This window comes from Macaca fascicularis, chromosome 13 (assembly GCF_037993035.2).
Source record: "Macaca fascicularis isolate 582-1 chromosome 13, T2T-MFA8v1.1".
In the NCBI taxonomy this organism is placed as follows: Eukaryota; Metazoa; Chordata; class Mammalia; order Primates; family Cercopithecidae; genus Macaca; species Macaca fascicularis.
Genome location: NC_088387.1, coordinates 118,936,958 through 118,957,516, shown reverse-complemented (window position 1 = coordinate 118,957,516; position 20,559 = coordinate 118,936,958). Strand labels below are relative to the sequence as shown.

The 20,559-nt window shown below is 53.0% G+C and overlaps 2 protein-coding genes across 14 annotated transcripts in view; both read right to left on the bottom strand.

The window, feature by feature from the left end:
* LOC123568442 (uncharacterized) overlaps nt 1-4,042 on the bottom strand; it is a 59,666-nt gene extending 55,624 nt beyond the window's left edge. For 3 of the 5 annotated variants that reach the window (XM_045369869.2, XM_074012446.1, XM_074012445.1), the window contains exons 1-2: nt 1,183-2,337; nt 831-967 (exon numbers count right to left, since the gene is read on the bottom strand). In XM_045369869.2, the coding sequence (XP_045225804.2) occupies nt 831-967; nt 1,183-1,315 (270 nt within the window). In that variant the 5' untranslated portion in view covers nt 1,316-2,337. Of the gene's footprint in view, nt 1-830; nt 968-1,123; nt 2,338-2,674 lie in introns of those variants that run through there. The other 2 variants (XM_045369870.2, XM_074012444.1) reach the window with 2 other exon arrangements.
* EIPR1 (EARP complex and GARP complex interacting protein 1) overlaps nt 3,601-20,559 on the bottom strand; it is a 174,350-nt gene continuing 157,391 nt past the window's right edge. For 8 of the 9 annotated variants that reach the window (XM_065527476.1, XM_074012443.1, XM_045369872.2 and 5 more), the window contains 4 exons: nt 11,247-11,383; nt 8,351-8,518; nt 6,761-6,928; nt 3,601-4,136 (listed from right to left, as the gene is read on the bottom strand). In XM_065527476.1, coding sequence (XP_065383548.1) covers nt 3,962-4,136; nt 6,761-6,928; nt 8,351-8,518; nt 11,247-11,383 — 648 coding nt within the window. In that variant the 3' untranslated portion in view covers nt 3,601-3,961. Of the gene's footprint in view, nt 4,137-6,760; nt 6,929-7,026; nt 8,519-11,246; nt 11,384-20,559 lie in introns of all 9 variants that reach the window. The other variant, XR_012422712.1, reaches the window with a different exon arrangement.

The following is a 20,559-nucleotide window of genomic DNA, read 5'->3' as shown; positions in this document are numbered from 1 at the left end:
GGGGGATGCTTGCTCTGTTTACAAGGGGTCCTTAAGATAAAACCATGTCCTGTGTTTGAAAGTGTGTGCGTTTTACAAATAGAAGTACTGTTGATGACCCCCACTGTGGCCGTGCTGACAATGGCGCTGGTCCCAGATGACCCCCTGACCCCCACCGTGGCCACGCTGACGATGGCGCTGGGCCCAGATGACCCCCTGACCCCCACCGTGGCCGCGCTGACGATGGCGCTGGGTGCTGTCCTGGGGACACACTCGCTTTCTCTAACAGAACGTCTCACCCTGTGCATCTGGAGGTGCTCGCCAGATCGCACCCTCACCTTCCTGTTCCAGGATATCCCTTCTCCCCTTTCTGTGCTTCTCCATTGGACTAGTCTATCTGCATTCAGAAATACAGATATTTCTCCTTCTTAAAGAGAGAGATCCTCAGCTGGGCGCGGTGGCTCACGCCTACAATCCCAGCACTTTTGGGAGGCTGAGGCGGGCAGATCACCTGAGGTCAGGAGTTTGAGACCAGCCTGGCCAACAAGGTGAAACCTCATCTCTACTAAAAACACAAAAATAAGCCGGGTGTGATGGTGCATGCTTGTAATCCCAGCTACTCGGGAGGCTGAGGCAGGAGAATGGCTTGAACCTATGAGGCAGAGGTTGCAGTGAGCCAAGATTGTGCCATTGCACTGCAGCCTGGGCAACAGAGCAAGACTCTGTCTCCATAAAAAAAGAAAAAAAAGAAAAAAAAAGAAAAAAGAAATCTCCTTGTGGTCACAGGCCCTGGGGGTTACTCCTCCTGTTCTGTTTCCTTTACACAACCCCTCCTGCTCCCATCTTCCTACCTCTCTCATCCCGTGCTGCTCCTGCCGTCCACGCTTCTCCTGCCGTCCACCAGCTGCCAGGGGCCTCCCCAGGGCCATCCACACCTCCATGCCCGTGTCCGTCTCCAGCTCGTTCTCCCCCACATCTGACACCCCACCTGCAGCATTGAGGGTGCCTCAGTCCTCCAGGAAATCCCCACTTTGCTTGGCTCCTGGATACCCCATGTCCTGTGCCCTCCCACCCCCAGACTCCTCTGAAGGAGGATTCAGGGGAATCTTCACCTTCTCTGAAGATTCCTCGCCCCAGGGCTCACCTAATGCCTTCTCTACGTGACTTTCCTGTGGTCTCCTGGGGGCCCTGCCATCCGCTCACCATTGAAGGACGCTTGTGTCGCTTCCAGCACTTGGTGATTACGCCTGGGTAGAAATACCTGTGTATAGATATTTACACAAACATAAGTTTTATTTTCTGGGGCTGGTGTTGGCAAATAGTTCCCAGGCCACATCCATCCACTGCCTGCCTTTGTAACCTTATGGTGTGTGTCTGGCAGGACAATTACAGAGAGGAAAGGAACAGGGACTGTGGCCCTCAAAGTCTAAAATGTTTACTTTTCAGATCTTTTCTAGAAAAGGATCCAGGGTAAAGATGTGAGTGCTGACTGATGTGGTGAGCGTGTGTTTAACTTTCTAGAAAAGGATCCAGGGTAAAGACGTGAGTGCTGACTGGTGTGGTGAGCGTGTGTTTAACTTTCTAGAAAAGGATCCAGGGTAAAGACGTGAGTGCTGACTGGTGTGGTGAGTGTGTGTTTAACTTTCTAGAAAAGGATCCAGGGTAAAGACGTGAGTGCTGACTGGTGTGGTGCGCGTGTGTTTAACCCATGAGAAGCCAGCCACCCGGGTGCACAGTAGCCTCACCATTGCACACACACAACGCACACACACCAGCGGCTGTGTGCCAATCAGAGGCAGTAAACCATCCTCCTCTGACTCCAAACTTCAGTCCTCATCTGTTCAGTGGCTTCCATCTCAAACAGGCAAGATCTCCAGTTCCCCTCCCCAGGAGGCTGGGCCTCCTGCCTCATTCCCACGCCAGCCTGCTGCCTCCCTACCTGATCCACTCACCCAGGCACCACCCCACCCCAACCCTGGGCCTTGGCTCACGCATCACCTTCTCAGAGAGCCTGGATCCCACAGCGCTCCCTGGCCCCTCCTCTGCACTTCTCTGTGGCATCTGTCCCCATGTCACCTGATGGCCCACAGGAGCACTCACTCCAGGGGAGCTGAGACTTGCCCTAATCACAGCTGTGGCGGCAGCAACTGCAGGATCTAGAAGTGTGGGTACACAGTAGGCACTCAATTTATATTTGTTAAACAAACACACACAATTTCTTTCAAGTGACAGCAACTGAAGGGAGGACTGACATTAGATGCCACGCATTCCCCACACATGCAGGTTTTACCTGGAAGCAGAAATGTTGGAGGGTCTGCAACACACCTGTCTCTGCCCACACCCACTCCCCACCGCCCCCACAACCAGTGCGCCCCTCCTGACACCCCCACCAGTGTGCCCCTCCCAACGGAGGCCCCCACCAGCGCGCCCCTCCCCACCGCCCCCCTCACCAGCACACCCATCCCCACTCACCACCCACCTGCGTGCCCCTCCCCACGGCCCCCCCACCTGCGTGCCCCTCCCCACTCCCCACCCACCTGTGTGCCCCTTCCAACAGCCCCACCCAGTTGTGTACCTCTACTGACTCCCCACCAGCAGCGCCCCTCCCCACGGCCCCACCCACCTACACACCCCTCCCTACGGCCCCCATCTGTGGACCCCGCCTCAGCAGTTGTCCTCTCCCCCAGGACCCCACCTTTTCACCCTTCCCCTATGGCCTCCACTTGACTGTGAACTCCCATCTATGAAAACAAAATCCAGGACGTGGCCCTCTGGGTGCACAGTGTCCTCAGCAGCACAGCACACGTGCCGGCGGGGGCACTGCAGCAGCACAGCACACGTGCCGGCGGGGGGGCAGCGTCCTCAGCAGCACAGCACACGTGCCGGCGGGGTCACTGCAGCAGGAACGTGTCCTTATTGCAGGTTGGGCGAGGCTTGTCCTAGAATTGTCAGCGCCCGGAGCTGACGGGCCGGGGAGCTCAGCCCGTCCTTCCCCATCATTATGGATGAGGTGACTGGGGCAGCAGAGCACAGAAGTGGCCCTGCAGGGACACCTGGCCAGCTGGAGGCTTAAGGGAGTCGGAGCCCAGAGTCCAGGGCCTGGGTGGCTTCTCCAGTGGGAACACCAGATGCACAGAACAGACCCCGCACAGCCAAGGGAACCACGAACCAAGGCGGCGAGGTCAGTGTTTGAGGATTCCTAAGAAGAGGCACTGATGAGTGTAGGGGCCTGTGAGCGTGGGGTCCCCGACAACTGAGACGTGGGAGCCCAACCCCAAGCTCCCCGGTGAGGGAGGACGGCACCTCCAAGGCCACCAGCCAAGGTGGGCAGGACAGAGCACAGGACAGGCTGCAGAGACCAAGAGAGGCCCAGGACGGGCAGAGCCTGTGTCTACAGCAGTGAAAATGCATCACACCAGTTCAGCGCAGGGCGCGAGCCGGGCGCCCACCACTGCCGCAGCCAGCGGGAGTTCCATGGCCCCCAGGAGTTCCATGCTAGGGCGGCGTGGAGAGCACACGTCTGTCCATCTGCATTTTTCCTGGGTCAGGAAAGAGAAAATGGACAAAGACCCAGGAGATGCAGTCACAGGGCAGAGCTCCTGCAAGAATGAGCCGAGCATCTGTGCAGCGTGGATTTATTTTATTTCATTGTTTACTCTGAAGAGAAAGAAGAGTTACTATTGCAGGAACATTTTTTTAAAAAGTGAAACTCCTAACACCCTTAAAACAGAAAATGTTGTTATTCACATAACAATGTGGGGCTCCATCTCTGCCGACAGCGGCTGGGTTCAGGCGTCAGCTGTGCCGTCGACAACAGCTCCATTCACCCCATTCATAAACGCTGCTGCTAGAGGAAGGGGACAGCGGCTCTCCCAGAGAGGGAGCACCTGGAAAATGAGTCACCGCCAAAGAGCTGTGACTGTTTGGGAACCTGCCAAGAGCATAACCACCCAGTGGAATCTGGATAACTCAGGCCCGGGAGTCACAGCAGGATGTGGTACTTCAGGGCCCTGGGCACCCTGTTGATCACGAGCCTCCCGTCATAGCTCAGGGAGGCAAACAGCCACGGGTCGGCCGAGGACCAGTCCACAGCGTAGACGCTGTCCTCGTGCTCCTCGTAGGTGGCGATGACGTTGTCCTGCAGGGGCTCCTTGCTCCTGCAACGCAACAGAGACGGACATGAGCTCGGCAGCTCCGGTGGGGCGGCCAGGAGAGGCGCAGGGAGGACGCGAGCGCTGCCATCAGGAGACACGAGAGGTCCCGGGGCCTCAGCTTTCTCCGCTGTGGGATGGGAAGAATTAGAGGAGCCCACGCTAAGGACAGTGGGGTGGTCCCTGCAGAAGCCAGAAACCCTCACTGTCGCCGTGAGGAGCAGGCGTTTCTCAAAAGGTTTATGGAAATCGGCGACATTGGCACGTGGTATCTTGGTTGCTTCTGTCCTTGGCCCACGGGTGCCTGGGGTGATATTCTGTCGGAGGTCTTCCAAGGGCTTCCTTTGCTCAGGGGAAAGATTGGGGGAAGCGGTCACCGTGTCTGGATAACACAGGATGTAAAAACCCCTGTCGCTTGAGCAGAAAGGACCCTGGGAAGCAGCTGGTCCAGCTCCTGGCTGTGCAGGACTCAGAGGCTGGGGCCCGAGGGGCCGTGCTAGGATGGGAGTGGGGCTGGACTCCCCCCATAACACCAAGAGGAAGATGACCCTAGCCCAGTGGGAACAGCAGGGGCGTGACCTGCCTGGCCTCACCCAGGATGTTTTCCCACCTCGCCTCCCTTGACTGAGTTACCCTCACTGGGAGCCCTGGCCAGGGGATCCTCACACAAGAGCCACCACTTCCTCAGCATATGGCGTGCGCGTGCAGAGGGGCCCTGCCTGGCTCATGGTGGCCACTTTCCGGCGGACACAGGCTTCTCTGGCACTTTCCTTCCCATTTCACAAAAAAATTCCCACTTAATTTGTGTACCGCACTCGAACTGCTTTTGCATTTCTTTGTAGGAAAATGCTTCGCCCCCCCAGCGAGACGGACGGACCCTCCAGAGCTCGCACGGTCTCTGGGAAGTTGGCTTCCCACAAAGTGGACCTGCCAGTGGTCAACTGCTGTGGTGTGACAAATGCCAGGTGCAAACCCTCAGGCGGAATAATGGTTTCCTGACTGCAGCAGGACATCAGGACTGAGGGGTGTCCTAAGACGTCTGTGTAGCCCTGATCACCTCCTTCCTGCCTGCCTTGCTCCCATGACACTGCCGCCCGGAGGACAACTCCAGCAGTCTTCCGACCAACGGGCCCACCGGGCTCCTTCCCTAACAGGGACAGACATGGTGAGCAAGTGCAGACTCCCCGGGCCACTGGCAGAGAGGATGGTAAAGGAAGCCAGGCCCAAAGGCACCAGGAGACCACTGGGCACACTCCACCGTGCGTGTGCTTAAATACTATTCTACGGCGGACTGAGTTTCTAAGGATCGAACAGAAAAACAACAGAGTCTGGCTCACGCCTGTAATCCTAGCACTTTGGAAGGTTGAAGTGGGCAGATCGCTTGAGCTCAGGAGTTTGAGACCAGCTTGGGCAACATGGCAAAACTCTGTGTGTATAAAAAATTAGCCACACATGGTGCCGTGCACCTGCTGTCCCAGCTAATTGGGAGGCTGAGGTAAGAGGATCACCTGAGCCCAGGAGTTCAAGGCTGCAGTGAGCCATGATCGTGCCACTGCACACCAGCTTGGGTGACGGAGTGAGGCCGTAGAGTCAAGAGACAAACAGATGGGCCCATCGCCATCGCCACTGCAGAAAAGAGTCTGAAGACAGAGATCTTCCCACAGAGGAATCTGAGACCAAGTTCAGGTGGGTAGGGCAAGAATTCAGACAAAAAACAGTGCAAAGGATCCTAAAACAGAGTGACAGACCCCACCATATTTCAGGGCTCTAACTGTCCAACTTCACAGGGTTTTATTCCAGACCTCCTTCCTCTGCAATCTGGGGCATGAATCTCTGCGGTTGCATCTCAGTCGCGCCCAGTCACCCCCCAGGAAGCAGCTGCCACTTGTGAAGGTGGGCCACTGAAGGACACAGGGGCCCTGGCACTGCACCGCTGACCAGATGTGGACATGAAGAGGGTGCCCTTAGCAATCTCCCATCTCACCTAGGATCGGAAATCAAAGTGCACCGGAAAAAGCTTTGGGAAAATCCAGAACAATGAGGGTATGACTAGAAAACACACATCACGGTTGACCACATTTTGTAGAGTATCTAGAAGCGAAGTAGGACCTGCGTTTGAGCTGGGAAGGTTGGCCTGGAGTCTCAGCCCTGCGACCAGTCAGTGGAAGGCCCATGAGCTGATGGCCAACAACCTGACCCCAACACGCTCAAATCCACGCCAGTGAAGACGCCGATTGGGATGCGTCTCTTACAGGGAGTGCTGTGAGGATTGGGATATATTCGTTCTCATTATTGTTCATGCTCAAGTTTGAAGACCAGTGACAGTCTTTTAAATCTTACAGATTTAAAATATTATTATTCTTATTGCATTCGATAAGAATACAAACACAAACACAGAGAGATCTATTTTAAAACCGCACCTAACCCCAACCCACCTGCAGTGCCTCCCATCTGGGCTGCTAATGACGGCACCCCTGGAACTGTGGGTCCCCACAGCTGCAGGGGGGAAGGACAGTGTCCCCCAGACGCACACCTGTAAACTTTCTATCTACGCAGCCTGGCTCGGGAGATGGCTGTGGGGAAAGGAGGCTCTGGTACGGTGTGAGCCGCTTTGCAGTGCATGCCCTTACTTCTCCTCGGAACGGTGGTCCTCCTGGTCACTGATGTCATCGTCGTCTACCAAGTGGCCAAAGGGCTCTGACGAGATGGACACCATGTTGGAAAGGATGACTCTGCTGTCACTGCTGCCAGTGAGGACCAGCTGGTCGTGAGAGTGGTTGTAACGGACGTTCCACACCCTGCAGAGGGCAAAGCAGCTACTGAAATGACCCGTCACCGCAGCAACACCAACAACGCGCCACACCGCCCCTGAGGGCCCCACGAGGCTGGGGCTCACGTGAGACACTGCCAGGCAACCGGCCCCAATCCCAGGGCCTGACAGAAGGCAGTTTTCCGCTGAGGGTGGGTTTGCTGTAGGTTTCTCGAGTCCCAACAGACAGACAGACAAGACTAAATGTTGGCTGAAAACTGCAGGAGGAGAAGGCTGATCACTCAATATTTCAGACAAGCTTTCTAAAACTCGAAAATAAAAACAAAAAAGAACTGCCCCAGAAGCAACATGTGGATTAGCGATATCCCATAATATCAAACAAGCCTCACGGCATGTTCCCAGTTGGCAGTGACTGTGGGTCCTGAGACCAGGGCATGGCGGCCTCCTGGGGCACAAGGGTTGTCCTTGGTTTTGGCTACTGGGATCAGCTTTCTTTCTGGCACGGGTCCTAGAGCCTGGGAGCTTCTGCCTCCCAGTCATGCTGAGGCCAAAACAAGCTCCAGGGCCCGGGTGGCAGACAGTGCTGGGCGCTTGACACTAGGAGGTGCACCCAGCATGGCCAGGGGCACAGGGAGGCCCAGCCACTCAGACCACAGGAAATTCCAGCAAGTCACTGAATCTATCAAAACTGTGCACTAGTAATCCAGGCTTTTTACTTTCTGATTGCAAAAACAATATAGCTTCAGATAAGTAATTCAAACAATTCAGAGATGCAAGGAATGCCCCTCTTTGACTGGGGGAGGATTCCTGAGGAGCTTTTGGCTCTTACTCTTTCAGACATTTCCTCTGCATACCTCTGTCACTCACACTTGTGTACACCCCTGCGTGTGCACACACGTTTTATTTGCATAAAAATGGATTCATGCTGTACATGCCACTGTACAACTTGATCTTTTTACTTAGCAAAAAGTACCAGGCACATTTAAAAACATTCAAATAATATGTTAGGGAGAATGAGTGACCTCGGACATCTTCCCAAAGCCACACAGAGACACTCCACATTCTCCTGACAGCTGCCTCATCTCCGCTGCATGGATGTCACCCAATTTACTTAACCAGTCCCCTAGTGATGGACATTTGGGTGGTTTCCAGGTTTCCGGCATTACAAACAATGCTGTGTGAACACCTGTGCACATTTATTTTTGCATACTTGAACCAGCACTCTTTCAAGAGAAAACAGAATTTAATGTTTTTCTTCTTTTCCTATGTTTATAAATCACAAACATTCAGATTTGGAATTAGTGTTTCTTTAGGAAAAATAAAACTGGGTTGATTGAATGATGCACAGCAGCACAAACGAAGCTGGTTTGTGTCTTTCCCAATGGCAAAGTAATTAGCAAAATCAACTGCATGATCCCCTCTTTCCTGAAGCAGCCAGGAGCGGCCCTACCAGTGGGAGTGCTCCTCCAGGGTCTTCACGGGTTCGGTGACGTTTCGGGTGTCCCAGAACTTCACCTTACAGTCGTCTCCGCAGCTGGCCAAGTAGTACTGCTTGTTGGGATTGAAGTCAAGATCCCGCACCAGCTGTCCGTGGGCATTCTCTATGCAATAGATCTGGCTGAGGGAGAAGGAAGAACAGTATAGAAAAATAGCAAGCGGATTATGCAAAGCCACTGAGTGCTGCAGGCACGACTGGTTTCCCGGGACCCTGTCAAATCCCCCGGCCCAGGGTGCTCTCGTCTCCTCGGCGTTCCTGCCCTGCAGGAGGAGGCTGGCACCAGCGCCTCCATCCCAGCAACCCTGTGCGGCCGCGCCACGCTCAGCTCTCCAGGAGCTTATCTGTGACCCTCCGGGCGAGCCATGGAAGGGATTTTGCTTTGCAGCCGTTAAAAATGTGACTTAGTATCTTGAGAATGAGAGCATGCCAAAGGGGCTGCAGCCGCCACGGGGACGCTGAGGCAGACGTCTGGACAGGATGCCTGATGCATTTCTGGAAGGATGTAGTGAAGAAGGAAAAGAAAGACAGGGAATGAAGGTAGAATATAGTGTTGGGAAATTTTATATATATATACACATATATATGTATGTATACACACACAAAAATATCTATCTATATACAGATCTCTATATATACAGAGAGAGAGAGAGAGAAAGTGGGGAGCAGTGGGGAAGGCCATGGAAGCAGGGAGGGGCCAGCTATCTATCTATCTATGGATATATACAGAGAGAGAGAAAGAGAAAGGGAGGAGCAGTGGGGAAGGCCATGGAAGCCGGAAGGGCCGTGTCAGCTGGGCTTACCCTTCCACTGTCCACACCAGCTCCAGGTCCAACACTGCTGGTGGCCAGTGCAACCCACTTGCTCCAGGGCAGGAGAAGGGGACTCTTTGAAATGAGTCACACAGCTGTTCACAGCATATGCGTTTTCACACTCACGTGTGCATCTGTGGGCACACCCACATATGTATGTACACACACACACACACATCCACACGAGAGGGCAGACATGCACACCCGCACTCACACACCTCACTTTGCCCTGGATCCTATGGTCCTTGGCTGCTCCTCACAGGGTCTGAAGTCATAATATCCTGCCTATGGCCTCTGATATCATGAATCCCAGAGGACAGGTCATCCGGTGAGGCTGGACAGTGGCTTGAAACAAAAGGTTGCAACCGGGAAAGCAAAGAACCCATGGCCTGGAGCTGCCCAGCGGCCCCTGCCTGCACGGCCTCCCCAGCACTGCCGTGGGCGGGACTGAAATCACTCCTGCATTGTTTACCTTCCTCACCCGCAGGCTTCAGTGGGGCTGATGAGCAATGGGGAACTTCTGTGCCTTGTAATTTGCTTCACTTATCTGAAGACCATCATTGTTCTCTGCTCTCCAAGGCAGATGAACTCAATTCCTTTCATCTTTTTTCTCTCACATTAGAACTCCCAGCCCTAAACCACTTTTAAATCTTCTGGTTTTTATATCCTGCACCTTTTCAATATCTTAATATTTCTTCCCTAAAATATGATACCTAAACCTTTAAATCTTTCAAGGGAAACAGGCAAAGGTAGAAAATTAAAAGCTTGGCAGATTCCCAGGGAACTGGATGGACAGTCGCACGGGCACGACATATTAACTAAAGGTTACTGCATGCTCCATTGCCAGTAACTGTCACACAAAAGCATCACACCACCTAAAAAAGCACCAAAGGCATCCTGGCTCCATGCAAACCAAAGCTGTCTGCAAAAGGAGAAATGACAGTCAGTGAGAAGGCGCCAGGACCCTCTGGGCTGCGCTGGCACGTCCTCACCACAGACACAACACGGGCAAAATGAGGCCACTGCCAGATGTCGCCCATCAAAGCCACGGGCATCTTTTTGTTTGCTTATTTGTTTGGTCTGTAACGTCAGTCTTTGAGTTTCTTGTCTTCAGATACTGAAATTCTTCATATCCTTCAAAGAACCATGCAGACGAAGGACATGATGACCACAGGACATGGAGAAATGGATTTCAGCAGGATGTTCATCACGGGCTGAGTCTGTGGTTTCCAGCTTCTGATCAGGAAACCAAACGAGCCCTCTGCACAGACGTGCACAAGGGAGGAAGTGGCGACTGATTCTTCATTAGCCCCTGAGTTTTCAGAGGGGCCTTGGAACTAAATCTAAAGTTGTGCCCCCACCCTGGAATCAACACGAGTTACTGCATGACATCCGTCTTTTCAGCTCGGTGATAAATTATGGTGTGCTGAGGGGATAAACTGTATCTTAAAAAAGCTTGTGTGGGCTTCCGTTGCCACGGCAACAGACGTGCTACCATCACTCCTTTGCCTATCAAAATCACAACTGGAACGGAAAACTCGCTCTTATTTGTTCCATTAGAGCTGCTGGCTGTTGGGTATAATTACTTAAATGACAAACTATGATTGCCCTATATAGGTGTGTCTCCAGAAGGCACAGCTACGGTCAAGGACGACCCCAGGAGAGACTTAACCTGGGGACTGCAGCTGTCAGCCTGCAGCGGCTCATCAGAGAAGGGCACCCTGTGGTCCCCATCTCGCTCAGTGTTACAAAAGCCCCAATTCCTAGTTTTCATCGTCAACTGCTGTTAATGCAGGGATATCAACATGGAACATTCAACAGCCACCGAGGTGCACCGGTTCCACGGCAGTGGATGTGCTCGCTTAATCTGGGGTGAAGAAACAAGATGAAGATTTATGATTTCCTGCAAGAATGAGATGGAGACAAACCAACCATGCGCCCCTAAATACATCTGGCTCACGATCAGCTCCACCGTCATCCCGGTTCTGCTCGCTAAGGGAGGAGAGGAAGCGGGGCCCGTGCGTGGTGGGCTCACTGACCTCATGCTCCGGGTGTCCCAGCCACGGAGGGTGGTGTCGTTCGCTGTGGCCACCTGGGTGCAGTTGTGATGCGGACTCCACCGTCCCGAGGTGAACTTCAGTTGTCCCTTCCCTCCCAGGGAGGCTGAGCTGGCCAGCTGGGAGTGTCATGATGTTTTCCAAAGGAAGAAGAAAAGCAGAAGAATGTGAGGTCTGTTCAGAAAATGCGAGAAGATATCCTATATTCAAGGACATTACGGAAAATAATTACTGAGAATAATTAGGAAGCTCTGTCTTTGTTTCCTTTCCTTAAATGGCAAAAATGAACCTTTCTTGGGAAAATCTATAAAACTGAGCAGAGCAAAAAATAGAAAGCATATTAATAGACCTCTATTAAAGAGCACTTGCTTGCAAGTATGTGATTAGAGATAATCAACTCCAACTTCAAGGAAAACAATATAAAATAACTCAAACATCTGGCTCTCCCCAAAGAAAGAGACAAAACAAGTCAGGTACACCTGACCGGTTCTGGAATAACAAACGGACAAACACATTTCGGTCCCTCCGATGCTGTCTTCAGTGCACAGCCTCTTCCCTCCCTTCGTCTCGAGGCCCACACGGCCTTCACGTGGCGTTTAATCAGACCGCCCCAAGCCAGTGAGCTGACCACGAAGACCTCAGCAAGGCCTTCTGGGGTTGGTGTTAGGGCTAAAACCTGCCTAAAAGAGGGTGGGCCCAGTTATGAGCCTGGGAGAAGATCCCCAGCTCTCTTCTCTGCCTGCCAGGGATTTCATGCACAAAGGCTGCGTGTGTTGGCTGCGTCATTATTTCAATTTGGGGTTTGAATTTTAATGCAAAGGACGAGTGCTAAAGGCAAGAAGGGTCCAGGTCTGCCCTAGGGTCCTCTGTCACACCTGCCCCCAAGTCCTCCCGAGGGACACAGTTCCCACCACTAATTCTGTTAACTTTCAAACCAGCTGTGCTCTTCAGAGCCCTCTGAGAGGAGCCTGCGGCAGGTGGCTGGTGAGGTGGGCCTGGCCGGGCCGAGGGCAGGTCCAAATGGAGCTGCTAGACAGGCCGTGAGAGGCCCAAGGACCGAGCTGGTGCTGGAGTTTATTCACCATCTCACGAGATTTACCAAGGGGCTTTGCTGGGCAGGGGCAGGGTGGGCACCCAGGCTTGGGGTGAACAAGGCCTGGAGGTCCCTACAGAGTGAGTGCCCGCTGCATAGACAGGAAGGGGCTCTGCCTGGAAACCACCACTCAGAACGGAAAGACAGGCGGTTCCCAGTGAGAAACAGGGCACGTCTAAGCCACGGGCAAAGGGCTTTCCGGAAAGAGCACACCGGCTGCAGATGCTCCTTGTGTCTCCCAGCAAGAGGCCTCCCAACTTCAGAGGTGGCCACTGGGAGGCGTGAGCTCCAAGACCTGGTGTCCCCCCAGTCCTGTGCAAACAGGCTGTGGGAGAGACTGAGAACTCAGAACAGTCCTGGTCAGAAGCCGAGAAGGACCCTCATCAGTAAGAGATGAGACGCTGCGCTCAGTCAGGGAGAGAGGCCACTCCTTCATCTCCCACTCCTAAAGCCGGCTCCGATGCTTAGGAAAAGTTTCTGGCAACTGAAAGCCACCATCATTGCAGAGCCTTGTGGTGAAAAGAGGTCAAGAGAAGGTGGGGACACAAGAGACCCATTGGGGGGACAGGGTACCCATGACTCCATATCTGGGCAGAAGTGAGGAGGTTGTGTCTGCATCTAGGCAGCCACAGGGGGTGTGTTCACATCTGGGCAGAGGTGACAGGGCTGTGTCTGCATCTGGACAGAGGTGACATGTGTGTCTGCATCTGGGCAGGCATAGGGGGTTGAGTCTGCATCTGAGCAGAGGTGACAGGGGCGTGTCTGCATCTGGACAGGCATGGGGGAAATATGTCGGCATCTGGGCAGGCATGGGGGGTTGTGTCTGCATCTGGGCAGCCATGGGCGGTTGTGTCTGTATCCGGGCAGAGGTGATGGGGGCGTGTCTGCATCTGGGCTTGCATGGCGGGGTGTGTCCACATCTGGGAACAGGCAAGGGGGTTAGGGCTGGGGTGGCACCTGGGGCCTCACTGAGAGCCGGGAGAAGAACAGCCACAGTGATGGTCAGAGGAACTCTCTAGGAATCGCTTGGACAGGGGCACCGGCAGGCCGAGGAGTGGACCTGTCCACTCCCTCCCAGCCCCAAGTGGATGGCTGCCGACAGGCTCCTTCTCTTGTTTATGGAGAGCCTCCTGCGTGCCCCCGGCCCAGCTCCCCTGTGCCCAGGTCCCTGCCCACCCTGGCCCACCACTTTTATCCCCACAACCAAGTGACTTTCAGGAAGTCAAAGGACGTCTCCTTAGGAAAAGCTCAGGGCTTTTGTTTTACAATATCCCTGGTAAACTATCTGCTCTACTGTCGTATGTACCAATGGTGACTTACTGATCCTCTCTCCACAGTAAGCTGAAGGGCTATTTCTGTTCCATGCAGGAAATGTTAATTGCATTCCTGCTGTGTGGGGACACTTGGCAGGCGTGTGTCCCACACAGGGACCAAGCAGGAAGATGCCAGGAGCACACAGAGGAGGCGGCTGGAGCAGCCGCCACGTGTGGGGCCTCGGGAAGCCTGTGCAGAACTGAAAGGTGGACAAGGGGGCAGGGCAGGGAGGGTGGCAGGGGCAGACACCAGAACGCGCAAGCACGTGTGATCACGGCGGGGTTAAGCTTGAGTCATGAACACCAGGCCAAGGCGTGCGCGGTGAGAGTCTGGTCGGCTCACCAAGGCAGCCAGCGCAGCGCCAGGCAGAACGGTGGGGACAGGGCTGGAACCAAGCACTGAACTTGGTGAGGACAGCCAGGGTCCAGGCCAGCTGTCAGCAGGACAGAGTGACCGAACCAGAAAGGCTGAGCAGGTCTCGGGTTATGGGCAGGGAGGCGGGCCAGGGCCTGTGCACTCGGCACAGTGACGGCAGCATGTGCAGCAGCTCAGACGCCAGACTCGAACTAGCGCCAGCAAAGGGAAACTGAACCTGAGGAGCCCGGGGTGTCTCAGGACCAAGAGGTGGGAACTACGTTGGACTTTGGGGCTGCCGAGCCCCAGGCACGTGCTCCCACCCTGAGCTGGGCCCCTCTCTCCACACCAGCTCCGTTTCTCTCTTTCTCACTCCGGCCTGGCTCCCGTCTGTCCACAGGGCAGGAGGCAAAGGCACCGGGAACACCAGGGCCTGACGTCCCCCTGACCAGGCACCCAAAGATAAGCCAACCCCTAGACGTCACCCCAAATTCCTGGAGAAGGAGGTAGACTGGCACAGCCAGGCCAGGCACTCGCCAGGAACAATCAATCATGGCGGAGGGGGGGATGTTAACAAAAGAGGGGAGTGCTCTGCTCATAAAATCAGAGGCGCCTCCCACCTTTCTATTTCACTCCATCAGATTTTACAGCATCTCTTCCTTCTCATTGCCTTTCCTTTGCTACAAGGGCGCAGCTTTTCCAGCTGGCACAGGAGGCGGGCTCCCAAGAATGCTCAGCATGGACCCGGGCACAGAGCGGGGGCACAGGCGCCGCAGGGAGGGAGGGCGTGGCTCCCACAGCAAGCTCCAAGGGACCATGTAGTGTGCAGGGTGGCACACAGGAGCCAAGGAGAGGGTCCCCCTCGCAAAGCTACCGAGAGAGAAAGAAAACGGAGCTGGAAAATTCACGACCCTAAACGCTAAGCCACAAGAAAACCTTTAGTAAAAGCCAATTTGGGAGTAAGTCAAAATAAATGTTGCCAACAGCAATGATGGAATACAGTTTCCTAAAGAGAAGAATTGGTAGCAATGATTCAAGTGTACACATTATTTCAGAAACACAGGGTGAGCTAATTTTTGGCTTTAACTTTGGCAACTTACAGTTAGTTAGGTTCAATGTTTTTTATTTATGTTATTTTATTGTTTTATTTTATTTTGAGATGGAGTCTCACCCTGCCGCCAAGGCTGGAGTGCAGTGGAGCGATCTCCTCTCACTGCAAGCTCTGCCACCCAGGTTCACGCCATTCTCCTGCCTCAGCCTCCCGAGTAGCTGGGACAGGCACCCGCCACCACGCCCAGCTAATTTTTTGTATTTTTAGTAGAGATGGGGTTTCACCGTGTTAGCCAGGATGGTCTCAATCTCCTGACCTTGTGATCTGCCCGCCTTGGCCTCCCAAAGTGCTGAGATTACAGGCGTGAGCCACCGCGCCTGACCTAGGTTCAATGTCTTAACTTCCACATGGACAATATGAATGAAGAAATACTTTTGTAGTATTCCCTTTAGGTAAACAAAAAACAAGTCAAGTGAAATTTTTAACAGGTACTATTTCAGCTTTCTGAAGACCTGCTTATCAGGTTAATGATTATTCACTGATGACAATGAATATAGTAAAAAAGACCAATAAGCAGATATGATGAGAAGGTTGGATATTGTTTCTAACTAATCAATACTGTGGTCCAGCTAACCTTCTACTAACTGTATTGGTTCATTATGAAACTCTTTAGGAAGACAGAATGCAAGGTCACATTGCTAGAAGGTAACGCAAATTAGGCAGAGTGACCTGGACACGTTCTTGATGACTCGTGCGTGGGAAACGCCATAGGGCCATTCCAGAAGGAGAAGGCCCAAAACCTCGAGCCACGCAATGCAAGCTGAGCCCCCAGCACAGCCATTCTGCCATCCCAATGCAAGCTGAGGCCCCAGCACAGCCATTCTGCCATCCCAAGTTCCTGCATTTCATCAGCTTCTAACCCCGTAAGTGCTCCTTGCAGAAGTTCATCAGCAAAATGGAGCACTGCGTGCGTCCAAAACCCACGGGATAAAACACGTCCGAGCCTTCAGCTTATGGACTTGTCTAGATTTTTGAAAGAGTAAGTTAATTAAGCCATCAACCAACCACCAATTAGCCTTGCAAGTGATCAACAAGTATTTATTGAGCAAGCTCCTCGGCCATGCCGAGTGCCATGATGGCAGACGTGGGTTTTGTTCTCACACTCACTGTCTAGCTGCAGAGGTAAAGGTGTGCAACGAAAAGAAATTACTCAACAAATACAACTCGTTATCAGTTATTCAATGTCAGGCCCTGTGCTGAGCTTTTATGTTCATTTCCTAGTGAAATTATCACAAGTCACATGATGTAGATGTGAATATCCCCATTTGACAGATAAGAAAACTGAGGTTTGGAACAATTAAATAATTGTACAATGTTTTAAAAGCTAGCTAACAAGTGACAAAGCCAGGGTAAACGATAATAATGTACGTTGAGATGGATTTCAAAGAAAGTAGAACTCATCCAGGTTACAGTAACTAGGGAAAGTTTTCATGAGGCTTAGGAACTGAGATGGGCTTTACCTACTGAACAGAACCTAAATCAGTGAAACACAGGAGTGAGCCATTCCTGGCAAAAACAAAAGCCGCACCAAGCAGAGAGGCAGGTAACGTAAATAAACCTGATTGAAGGGGAACCACGTGCCCGTAGTCAGAGACAAAACAGACCCGGCCAGGAGGCCGGAACAGCACAGCACTGAGTCGGGTGGGAGAGCCCACGGTGGGGGCGCCTCCTCCAGCTGGAGGGTAGATAAAAAAAAAGCAGAGCTGGCAGAGGTGAAGCTGTGACATGAGGCGGCTGAAAACCAGGGAAGCTGCAGGTAGAAGAGGCCCATGGTCAGCAGCGTGTGGGATGGCCCCCGGACTTGGTGGCCTGTGGAGTCCCTGCCCCAGAGCAGGGCTGGCCTCTAACCAGCACAGCAGGGTGGGGTCCCTCGGCGGATTAGATGAGAAGAGATCTGGGCTTCATCTTGCTGGCTGGGATGAGGCAAGCTCCACGCTGCGGAGCCACATGGCCAGGAGCTGAGGGCAGTCTCTGGCCAACAGCTAGAGGAATCCAGGCCCTCAGTCCAGCGGCCCAGAAGGAGCCACATTTGACCAGCAGCAAGCCCAGCCCACTGACCCTGAGACCACAGCCTTGTGCGAGGAAGGCTTCCAGCAGAGGACCCAGCTGAGGTGTGCCTGGATTCCAGGTTATCCACACAAAAGCTGAGGTCACACACGTGGGCCGTGCTGAGCATTTCGAGGTCATCTGTTCCAGCAACAGACAACTAACACGAGGCACTGACCAGAGGTGAGGGGGAAACGCCCCCAGAGAAGGGGAGACCCTGCTGGATCTCGGCAGCTCAGAGGCGGGCTCTGGCCCCCGTCACTCCACAGCTGGGAAAACTAGAGCCCAGGGAGAACGGGCGAGCTGCCTGTGACCACAGCCAGCCGCAGGCAGAAACAGGAAATGTCTCCTGACTCCACTCCACTGATCATGCTAATGCCTGTACTCCCAGGCCCTGAAAACTTCACGCTCACAGGTGCAGAGAAGTCTGGAAGGTAAATTTTAATAAAAGCCTGAAAGATATTTCACCATCAATTTCTGACGGTCTACTCAGGGCAGACGGTACAGTGTAAGTTGTAAGGTTAATCAATCACATTTTTTGGTTTCCTGGGGACACGGAGACAGAACTCAGCAAGAACTCCACGGGGCGCGATGCATGCGGTAATCTTTTCCAGCATTAAAGAAGAATATTCAGTGCTTCCCGGTCCAAAAGCAATGATTAAAGGCGCCCACAAAACTTTCAAGGGAGATGTTACTAATGCCGGGACACGAACAAAAGAATACACCTCCTAACGAGCAGAATGATGTCCCTGGCATCGTCTGTAGCAGTTCACGTGGAGCATATCTAAGAAGAGTCTCAGCACAAGAATTTGAAAGACAAAAAGCTATACTTCCTGCCATCAACAGCCACAGAGCTGACAAGGGTGGCTTGATTTGGAGGAAAGGAAAACCACAGAGAACACAGCACTGCGCTCACAGCAGACCCTACTACGTGCCGGCATGCTCACAGCAGACCCTACTATGCGTAGGCTGTACTTACAGCAGACCCTATTACATGCAGGCCATGCTCATAGCAGACCCTACTACGTGTAGAACTGCTCACAGCAGACCCTACTACTTGCAGGCCGCGCTCACAGCAGACCCTAACACCTGCACGCTGACCAACACCAAGGAAACTGGAGGGCCAGCAGAGGCAGGCACGCACCACCCTCTCACCACGGCCAGAGAACAGCAGGGTGAAGAAACAGCAAGGCGTTTCCAGGGCGCAGGACACACGAAGCACCTGGTGCAGGCGTGTCCCAGGTTGTGCACCCTGGGCTGCATGGCAGGCGGGAGGGGCTGGCTCACAAAATGGCCATGCCCACCCCACCCTGAGCCCCTTCCCATCCCATCCTCAGGGACCGACACTGCTCTGAGGCGAGCAGGAGGAAACTGTTCTCACCAATGACTAGTTTAGACATGACTTGCCATTGTGTCTGACAATTGGACAGAGGCACCTCTAAGAAAGGCCTTCCTTACAGAGATGCAGAGAAATCTGCTTTCTCTGCACAGGAATTGTGGGAGTTTGCATGTGATGGCTGGAACTGCTGCAGCTGCCCTGCAGTCACGAAGGCAGAAAGCAGTCCCACGTGGATACGGCAGAGTGGAAAGATGCACAGCAACTGAGGCCTTGATGCTGTGGAGATGCTGAATCACTTTATTTCCATACTTCTTGTTACAGCAGATAATAAAGATTCCTCATTTGTTTAAGTCATTCCCTGTCTCCTGCAGCCAAATACATCCTAACTGCTGCACCTGTAATGCCCATTTGAGAATGCCAATGACACCTCTGGAAACTTCTCTTCCCTATCTCTGGTTGAGAATTCCAGTCCCAGCTTTGAACGTGAATACCCCGAGCTTGAATCTCAGCTCTGCTTCCCAGTAAGCCACCATCAGCAGATTACTTAGTCTCTTTGGGGCTTGGCTACAGCTCCCATAACTCACGTACAGCATGATACTAAAGAACCCACCCTGCAGGGTTATAAGGATTAAAGGAGATAATACATGTCAAATGTCCAGACAGTGCCTAGCACGTGGCAGGCATCTTAAACATGTTTTTCTTCGTCTTTACTATGACTCAAAAAAACAGCACCTTGGAACATTCCGAAGAGTTCTGAGCGGTCTCTATGCAGGGCGAACACTGACACTGCCTTCTGGAGCACTAGGGTCTGACGGAGGCGATGGAAATGAAATCTGCTGCAGTCCCTGAGGCCCAGCACCACCTTCAGGATGCAGAAGAAAAAGAAAAGGAAGAGGATCTGGGGAGGGCTGGGCTCTTCTGGCAGGACACCCAGGCTCTTGTGGTGGGATACCTGGCTGCCGGGGCTCCTGTTTCCAGATGGCAGGAGCTGGTAGCACCAGGGGCCAGAGAAAGGGTGGAGGTGGGTCCTGCCAGGGTCACACAGCAGGTAGGCCCTTGGCCCTGAGGGATGCTGCACACCCAGCTTGAATGGGACACAGAGCCCCAGCAGGCTGCAGGCTCCCACACACCATCAAGGGCACCATCTCCTGGGGAGACAATGTCTGAGGTGCACAGAGCTGACCCCCATGAGAGTCTGCAATGTGGCCTCCTGGAAGAGTAGCGCCTTCCTGTATTAGAAAATGTACACAGGGCATCAGCTGTCCCCATTAGGTGACAGGACGGGATGTTTTAAACTTATTTTTAGTTTATTTCTAAAAGGATTCTATTTGTAGGACGAATATAACTAAAAGGGTTTTTTCACTCCTCCTTTGCTACACCAAAATCTAAGCTCTGTTTCTGGAGAAAAACTGTGTGTCTTAAACCCCAAAATGCAGATTTGACCTCAGTTTTACACACTCAAAATTGGAAAGGCCATGAGTACAGATCTGAATTTTTTTTTACCAAGATAGACTAAACTATAAAAAATATTTCTGCAACCCCAATTAGACATTAGTGATCTGTTGGAGAGGTGGGTCTAATTAGAGGCAATTCTTGGGAGAGGGAAAAAGATCTTTTCAAAAGAATAATGAGGGCAGAAAACACTGGGAGCGGCGCGTCATGAAAGCACGCCGGATCCCTCGTGTCTGAAATGTCATGATCACTTGCTGACTTTGGGGAAAGTCATTTAATTATGAAGGAGACACAGACTGCTTTCTGCGACCTCAAGTTCTGTCTTGCCTCTGCACGAGGGTCTTCTTGGTGACCCTCCTATTGGGTGACCTTCGCCCATGGCCCAGTGTTGGAGATCATGTATTACAGCTGCTCCGTCCGCATCCATGTACCCACGCACCCATCCACGTGTCCACCCATCCGCCCGTCCATCTACCCGACAGGCACACACTAAGTGCTTGCTGTGAGAAACGCTGTTGTCCTGTAACCTGTAATTCCACTGTTAAATTGACACTTGGTCAGGCCCAGGAACATGTCCCAGGTCACA